The sequence below is a fragment of the Lagenorhynchus albirostris genome, chromosome 3 (genome assembly GCF_949774975.1).
Source record: "Lagenorhynchus albirostris chromosome 3, mLagAlb1.1, whole genome shotgun sequence".
In the NCBI taxonomy this organism is placed as follows: domain Eukaryota; kingdom Metazoa; phylum Chordata; class Mammalia; order Artiodactyla; family Delphinidae; genus Lagenorhynchus; species Lagenorhynchus albirostris.
In genome coordinates this window covers 109,786,122-109,795,360 of record NC_083097.1, presented here as the reverse complement: position 1 = coordinate 109,795,360, position 9,239 = coordinate 109,786,122, and the positions used below count along the sequence as shown (strand labels likewise).

General features: G+C 41.0%; 1 protein-coding gene across 6 annotated transcripts in view; it reads right to left on the bottom strand.

Moving 5' to 3' along the window:
- Positions 1-2,553: 2,553 nt before the first annotated feature.
- The window catches only part of RAD50 (RAD50 double strand break repair protein), a 234,400-nt gene continuing 227,714 nt past the window's right edge, over positions 2,554-9,239 (bottom strand). For 5 of the 6 annotated variants that reach the window (XM_060143561.1, XM_060143562.1, XM_060143563.1 and 2 more), the window contains 4 exons: positions 7,491-7,576; positions 6,808-6,950; positions 4,360-4,493; positions 2,554-2,901 (listed from right to left, as the gene is read on the bottom strand). In XM_060143561.1, the coding sequence (XP_059999544.1) occupies positions 2,715-2,901; positions 4,360-4,493; positions 6,808-6,950; positions 7,491-7,576 (550 nt within the window). In that variant the 3' untranslated portion in view covers positions 2,554-2,714. Of the gene's footprint in view, positions 2,902-4,359; positions 4,494-6,807; positions 6,951-7,490; positions 7,577-9,239 lie in introns of those variants that run through there. The other variant, XR_009539571.1, reaches the window with a different exon arrangement.

Below are 9,239 nucleotides of genomic sequence, written 5' to 3'. Positions count from 1 at the left end.
AATCAGCCGCATAGCACAGGGAGATCATCTCCGTGCTTTGTGACCACCTAGAGGGGTGTTATAGGGAGGGTGGGAGGGAGCCGTAAGAGGGAGGGGATATGGGGATATATGTATATGTATAGCTGATTCACTTTGTTATACAGCAGCAACTAACACAACAATGTAAAGCAATTATACTCGAATAAAGATGTAAAAAAAAAAGTCATTTAATCCTCATAACAATGCTACAAGATAGGCGCCGTTTTAGATGCTTTTACAGATAGGGAAACAGGAGCAAGAGGATAAATGACTTGCCCAAGGTCCCAAAGCTAGTAAATGGTGGTGCTAGAATTTAAGTAGAAATAGTGGTGCTAGAATTTAAGTCTGTGAGTCTGGCTCATATTCTTTACCTCCATACTGTGATGCCTATTCATCTCAAGTGTATGTGTGGGGTTAATGGAGGATGATGTAGAAGCAGCAATGAAAAGCTTAAAAATGGCACTAACACCACCTCCAAGCCCACTGATACAAGGGAAATGGGAGAGAAAGCCACTCTCAAAAGGGCTGTGAGGGAAGTCACATCGTCAGGGGAAACCAGACTTGAAATTGGGAAGTCTGTTTTAATCTGTAAATAACTTTGTTTCATTTGCCTATATTTATCTTGTATTGCCTTGTCATTTCTTGTTGCAATGGCTAGAGCTTTCAAAAGTATGTTGATAGAAGCTACCTGTTTTTTTTATTTAATGGAAAGTATTTCATCTTTTGCTATTAAGATGACTGTTAATTTTTAATTCATGACAAATAACACAAAATATTTTTATTCTTTGCAAAAGTATGAGTTTACTAAAGCTAGGAGATGTTGAATTTTATCAATGGTGTTAGGTGTCTATCAGAATTTTTCCCCTTTGGCTTTATTATGGTGATGATTTGTAAACAGTTATCTTCTGAAATATTCTTGCATTCTTGGGATAAAGACACCTTGGTTATTATGTATGTTTATTTTAATAGATGACTGGAATTGATTTGTTCTTAATTTATGAATTCTTGGATGTGTCCTCTGAGTGAGATTGGTCTGCTGTTTTTTTCTCATGGTACCTTTGTTGATATCATGCTAGTTTGGCTAATAATGGTGATTTTAGTTTTTCAAAGCTAATTAGGATGACTGAACATTGTCAGTCAGTGGACAAGAAGCAGGTGGCTGGAGTGGTGGCTCTGCTGCTTGGCCCTTTCATCCATGGACTGGGTAAGGGTCTGGATCAGACTTTCTCAACCAGCATTCTTTCTGTGAACCACAGAACATAAAAAATGGTAAGTAAGCTTTTTTCAATTGTCTCAAGGATAGTAGTAACTCGTATATTACATACACAGAAATTGATTATATATACAGTGGACAGTGTGTTAGTTTTCTATTGCTGCTGTAACAAATAAGCACAAACTCAGCAGCTTAAAACAAGTATTATTCTCTTATGTAATTCTGAAGGCTAAAAGTCTGAAAATCAGTATACTGGGCTAAAAGTCAAGGTGTCAGCAGGGCTGGTTCCTTTTGGAGGCTCTGAGGGACGAGTCTGTTTCTTTGCCTTTTTCAGCTTCTAGTGGTTGCCAAGTGGTTCTTGGCTCCTAGTGATTGTGCCACATGACAGACAGACTCTAAAAGTCTAATTCGAAAGTGCATCACTTGGTAGCATTCTGTGTGGAATGCTTGTGAAAGGCTTCAAGTTGTCAGCTGGCAATTCCAGGGAAAGGGTATGATTAGGCTCTTATTAGAAACAACATCTGGAATGAAAATGAGGCCTGCTTTTCCAGGTCTGCTTGGACCCCACGGGGAGCCAGTTTTGACTTTGAGCAAGCTCTGCTTTCCTTCCACACCAGAGTTGCATACTTGGAGAGCAATCGGGATTCACGGTAAGGCCAAACTGATAAATAGCATAGACATATGGGAAAGTTACAGACTCCTTCATGAATGCAGGTCAGGCCCCAAGTGAAGAGAGGCCTTGCTCTTGGGCAGAGCTTTCCAAAGGTGGATGTGCACAGTGGGGAACTTCCTCCCTCTAGAAAGAGCCCAGGTTTGGATGACTATCTAGTAGGGATATGTGGGGAGGGAAAACAGTGGGTATTGAGTTAGATAATTAAGGTTCTTTTCAAACCCTGAAGCCCCTATTCGACTACTTCAAATTTTAGTTGGGGAAACTGAGGCCCTGAGAGGGAGAGGTCACTTACCCAGATTTATAAAGTTAAGAGCAGAGCCAAATATTAATATTCAGTCATTTCTGTCATCTTCAGATATTAATACTGATAACACAGTTTTTTAAACCGTATCCAAAGAAATAAATTTACAGGTAACACTTAACACTGACTTTTTAAATGCCCAAGCCATAAAGTATCCAGGCAGAGAACTGCTTCTCACTAATGCTTTGAGAAGTGAAAGGCGAGTAAGAAGCTTCAGGTCCCATAGACTCCTTCATCAGTGCTAGGAAGGGAAGCAGGGAAGCTGAGTCCAACTGTGCTGCTGTTGAGCCCCACAGGCCTGTCAGAGGCTGCCTGGAGGGGGAATGAAGTTCAGGGAATCAGTCCAAATTCCATGTGAAACAATTTTAATGATTTTCGAACCTCTCAGACATTAAAAACCCTAGACACAAGGCTCATTTGAAAGAACGTATTTTCATATTGACTCAATACCAGAAATAAGCAGTTGGCTGAGGACCCATGTTTCTAAGGCATATAAATCTTGAATGTTTTTAATGAACATTAGATCCTAGGGAACTAATACTGCATTTCACGATCTCTGAGCACTGATCAATGTTCTTCTTAATCCTGTAGAATTTCTCCACATATTCAGAACGCCCTAAGAGCTCCACAAAATCTTCATCATGAGTGATCACCAGAAGCTGGAAGTTACGCTGCTGTGAGCGACTTTTTATTATCCTGAAACAATATATTTATAACATTTTATTACTAAAGAACATACATAACCCTTCCTTTTATTTGAAAAAAGCACTGAGAACCTTGTCAGACACATAAATGTATGCTGTGTATGATGACCAGGTTTTTCCTGTGCTGTGTGAGTATCAGGGAGGGCCTCTGACAGCCCTGCAGGAAGTGGCGGGGGGAAGGGGGGTGTGGATCCAGGCCTTCAGCCCAGCCAGGTAGCAGTCCCATCTCCTCTCCAGACAGTGGGGATGCATGACTCTTCACTCAGGTCTGGCTTAGAGACTGGTGAGAATACATGATCTAGTTTATTCTTAAAGCAGGTGGAAATGTTTAATTGAGTTTTCCTTAGTATCTGTGCTGCTCAACTTTCGGGGTCTGATTATTCCTTTGCCTGGGGTTTTCTTAACCTGATACTAGTTTTCTCTGGAAGAAAATTACATTAAAAAAAAAAGACAAAGACTACAGGCAAGGGGAATAACACTGTGAGTCCCACTGCCTTCTTAGGAGCTGGGTCTACTTAGAATTCTGCCACCAACAGTCACTGGATGCATCATTGGTATGACACACAGGGGGCCTGAGTGGGTGTACTGAGAACATTTTTGCTCGTTATCTATGTGCTGAGGTAGTTACGCGTCTGAGACTTGAAAGACTTTTTCTTTTACCTAACCACTTATTTATCCCTTGCCTGGAGCTGGATGCACTTAGGTTTCAAAAGCACCAGCCCTTACATGTTGGTCACACGGGACCACTGAGAGCTGGCTGGAGAAAGGTGGCTCTGTGGCTGCTCAAGTCTCCTTCTGGTTCCATCCCTGCTATCACACAGGAAATGTTTTCCCTGCTAGAAGGAGTCTGTCTGGAGCAAGAAGTACCCAAAATAGCTTCTCTACCTCACAGAAAGTGCCTTTCCTCTGCCAGCACAGCCCATAAGCAAGGGCTGCCTATCCCTAGAGCGTGCACCCACCACAGGTGAACTATGGTAAAAAGTGTATGCAGTTCTACCCCCTGGATTCTACTTCACCAGTAATACACTTTTTGAGTAAGCACTGTCATTCCTCATAGATGCTGACACACGTGAGAAGCTGGGGAAATAGTCTAAAACCCACTGTCACTACCGTTACCACCTAGAAAGGCTTTAGCAGGGAATGCTAACTGCTGTACGGGACATGTGGGCCCCTCTGGTGGGTTTACAGGAAAACCAAACCAAGCCAGGAGACCCTCACCATGGGTTTCCATATGAACACTCTTGGGGAGATGCAGGATGTGTCTGGGGTGGCTGTTCACCATGTAGTTCTTCTTTTAAGCATCTGAAGAATTATGATCCAGGTAAAGCCTAAGGTCTGGCAAAACCAGTTTCCTCAAGGAAGACACATCTGCAGAGGATTTTCATCATAGAATTCTCTTAACCTTACTTTAAAAACTATCATAACTTGGCCCCAAATTTGAGATACTTACTCAACCAGAGCATGTGCAAGAGATTCAATGTTTTCTCGGTCAAGGTTTGTCGTTGGCTCATCCAAAGCAAGGATGCCACAGTTTAAGCAGAATGTTTCAGCCAGGGCTAGGCGAATGATGAGTGAGGCTAATACCTGGAACAAAAGCACCAGAGCTTAGCTGCACTGCACATTTTTCTCATTCACCTTAGCAAAGCAGGCAGACCTGGCATAATGTCTTTAGAAGGGAAAGGTGGGGCAATGTCACAGGATCACTGACCTTAGGTAAATCACTGCTCTTTTGTTTGGGAGAGCCTGGCACTGTGACCAAACGCTCATGCCGTTCCAGAAGGTGAACTATCATTTGCATTATCTCATCCTATCATTTGCAATGAAATACAATGCTAAAAGCAGTGCTGACCCTGCACAAACACCTCACATCAGCTACAACAAAACTTCAAATTACAGACTTGAATCAGAAATGCATTAACATTTATCTGTAACTAGTAATTTTAATAATGCTATAAGATTAACAACCTTAAAAATTCATGACCTGGCTATTTTCCTGATAATGAGATTTGTTAGAAAATTTAGACAGACATAATACATTTTCCAGAGCCTCACAGACACCTTTTCTCTCAGAGACATCTTTAAATCTCTATGTTCTGTGAGATCTATGGCTCCCAAAGAGGCACCACTGCTCTAACCCACACTTAAATGTTTATGTGTATGATTCTGAGGGGGAGAGGGAAAGGAAGGGAGGGGAAAAAGTACCAGGAGTACAGAAGTATGGTTTTATTTAAGCTTGACTGTAGGAAATCCAAGCAACCCAAACTATGAGGCACTTTTGTGGTTAATAGAAGCCTAATACTAAACTAGGCCACTGCTGAAGCCATCTGAGGGTACAAGGGACAAAGAATTAAGAGTGAAGAACTAGTTTAGGAAGTATACACTACTTTCTGTGTGAGATGTAATGCCCCCTCCACCACCCACCCCGATTTGTGAGTGAAGGAGCATCAGTGGGTCAGTTAGTGATTTTAGAGCAGTTTATAGCTTTGCTCTGACGCTGGCCCTTTGGGGATGGGCACTTCTGCTGCCACCTGCACCACCACCCACTCAGAGTGGGATATGACTGGAGCTGCTGGCCCACCTCTACCAAACCATTTGTCTATTCTGTCACCCAACACCAGGGAAGCAATTACTGCTAATTAATTTTTATAATTTGGAGTAGCTATAGGAAATCTGCTTTTGTTCAGAAAGTATTTTTAATCCAAACGGACATGTTTCAAACCATTTTCTCATTCATAATTACCACAAAAAATCATCAATGCAAGTAGGGGATACTGCCTATAGATCACAAATTTGTCATTTTTGCAGACTATGATTAAGATAATAATCTGCAGATGCCTTATAAGTTGGTATCAGCTGTCCGGGTTGATGACAAAATGCATACATGCATAGAGTGTCTTTAAGCAAAAATTGCAAACCTTTTATGAAAGTAACTCTGATAATGTGAGCATCCGTTTCTGGAACTATAAAATTTTGTTAAGAAAATCAGGGGTCCAGAGATGTTATCAAGTATAATGTTCTGCTTCTAATCTGAAAGGAGGAAGCTCAAAAACCTTTAACATCTTTTACAAACCAGTGCACAGTGAAAGAACCCAGCCTTGTACCCTAAGGATGCAGGTCCCACTTTCCCAACTCTTTGAAACTTTATTCCTCTGTGCTCTACATATCCAACTCAGGCTATCCTCCCAGAGCTTCCTGTAGAGCTAGATGGTCTGGCCCAGCACTGAGTCCCTGTGTATGTGGTGGGGGGGGGACAGAGGCACCTGTGGGTATCAAAGCCTTTGACCCTGGCAGACCCTTCTTTTAGATGGTCCTCAGGCCCAAAGGCTAGGCTGGGAGTGGTGGTGAGGACTCAGTCCTATGATGAGGCTACCTTCTCAATTAGACTCTCACTTATTGTAATGCCTCATCTGGCTCAATCTAGGATCTGGTTTGCTAATACTGTATGTCACTGACTAAAACATGCCCTTCCCCCACCCTTTGACTTCTCTGAAATGAGGATGCATCTTACAATTACAATTGAATTTATTCTTTCTTGGTGTCACATAAAATAGTGGTGTGTCTATAACTGATAACTCAGTAAACTTATTCTCATAAGGAGTGCTGTGGAACAATGAATGGTCTTCAACTTCTTGGTTTACATTTAGGCTATCCTGTGAGACTGTTTCAGGCCCCTCTTCTAAAAACCTACTTTACATAATGTTGCAGGAAATGCTGGTTAGAATTGAGAGAGTGTAATGAGAGTGACCGAGCCTGATTCACTTTCCACGGCAGCAAGGAGTGCTATAAGGAGCTTCCTACCATTCAAGGGCAACTTTGGGTGCTTCCACTGCACTGACAATGATTCCTCTTTTTCAATTCTCTGTGTACAGGTGGTTCCCTAGGCTCCTGAGATACCTGCCTTTTGTCCAGCACTGCATCGTCCTCGCATATCCAAGGGCGTGTCTCCCTTTAGCATCACCACTCGGTAGTTGTAATTCCGCCTTTTATCAGAAGCTGATACATTTTCATCGGCATCAGATCGAATTTCTATGTATTCAATATCTGACACAGAAAGAAGAAGATTTTAGGGGAACCTACACTCTGCAGCCTTTTGTCACTTGCAAACCTTATCAAAGTAAGTTACAAGCAACATGCGAGGCTGACATTACCAGAGGAAAACACTGGCTGGTTTGGAAACTTTTTCTCTGGTGATGAAGATTCCTGGCCAGAAGCAACCAGATGCCCCAACCCTCAGTCTCAGAGGTGCTTTTTTCTTAGTTCCCCTATTAAGAGTTTCCTCCTGATGGTTTTCTTCTTATCACATTTTGGCTTATCCCTATCTGCACTTCGACAGAACCTATTACGTCATCAACTAAATATAATGTGCACCATGGCCAAATCTGTAAGTCCTGTCAGGCTTTGGAATAGAAAACTTTGCATTTTTTTCTTGCTAAGAATTCTAAGATAAGAATTCTTAGAAAATCGGAAAGAGATGTTCAGAGAGGGGCCCAGAGGTAATACTGGCATGATGAGCAGTCTTATGAGGCAAGAGCTGGATACAGGGCTTTAGAAAGAGCATTCATGATACACCATGTTAATTACCTTGTCCACGATAGGTACTTCGCCAAAGGTCACGAATAATTTTGTTGATTTCTTCCATTTTCATACTGTGAAATTTCATTATTGCTCTGGAAAAAGCCATTGATACTTTAAAGATAACGTATTATAACAATAAATTTAACAGTATATATTAAAAATATGCAATGTATAATAATGTATATAGTAAGTAATATCATGAGATAAATTCCCCAATATTCTCAATGATAAAAGTAGAATATAGTAAGAGCTGGAAAAAATAAACAGAACCAAAACCTTGCTATTGGCTAGTATGGCAAACTCTCAGGCATATATAATTCCAGCACTCTGGAGTCCTTATCCTTCTCCCTTTTCACTCTCTATGATATGACAAACACTCCCTTAAATGCTCAAATACTGTGAAAACTTCTGAAACAATTTTTTAGGAGACATTTCTTAGGCTTAATGGAAGGACTGTTTCCACTGATACCAACTGGTTATAGGAAGCCCTGCTGAACAGATGACAGTGAGTTAAAGAGGGGACAGGAGATGTACAGGGTCCCTTAGTCTATGGGAAAATAGGTGAATCTCTGGAATTGCTGCCCTTTTTCTCTTCTATTATTATTAAGGTTGACCAAAGTCAACCTCTTAAGCTGCTTTTATTTCTCAGATCTGTGAGCTTTTTACCAACCACAAGTGTTGGTTCGGAGAGGGTGATAAAGAGGCTTAAGCTGAGCTGAGCCTCAAAACTTTTATTTTCCCTTCCTAGTTGAAGATTCAGAAACCCTAACTCCAAATATGTGCATTAACTTTCTTTGACCATGGCACCCCTCTACCCCCAAAACACTCTTAAAATACTAGTAGTTTCGAAACACTAAAAAGAAGAAAAGAAATGTCTGTAAAAACAAAAGTAGCCTGTCAAAATCTAACACTGTTCTTACTAGAGTCACCTTTAGTCAAAAAGCCCTTAGGTTATTTGGAAGTGGGTTTATGAATTAATAAATGTTGCACCAGTCACAAAAAGGCAAACATCACTGCCATTACCATACAAAGGATGTGAGGCGGACATACTTCCATTTACAAGTCTCTTATCTGATATATACAAAAAAAGAAACTGAACGTAATGCTACTGCCTCTGCAGAATCATTTCATGATCTTCCGGTTTACCAGCAAAAGAGAAAGAAATGACTCAACATAAATACATTTTAAATATCAGATGAAAGGACTGTGAAGTAATAAAAACCAGAAAAAACCATATTCCGCTTGTTGATGAGAATGTAACAAGTCTCCATTTTCTATTTTATACATCTATCTCAGTCTCAGATTTTATACTTCTGTCAAAAAGACAGAGACATAACTTCTAAGTATTTGTTTAAAAAAAAAAAAACCTCAGAGAATGTTCTTGAGACCAATCACGTAATGCTTAGCTTTACACATTATGATCTTGATTTTTCAAATGACTTTTCAAAAATGTCATCTTTCCATTCAAGTTAAAAATCTTCCATAATCAACATAAATGAGCACTCCCAATGTGGAGAACAAGCTCCAGGTGGGGCATAGATGTCCCAGGTGCACACACATAGCCTACACCACAGCTCCCTGGTACAACAGAGGTGGTGCATCCTCGCCCATGGGTAGGTCTGCTGAGAGACAACAATGCAGGAAAAAGCTCTAGTCCTTAGAGGGATCCAGACTCACCAACGATCATGGCAGACAGAGTGGATGCCCACTACTGTTGGCTGGACCATTCACTTATCTTTGTATCTTATCTCTCTG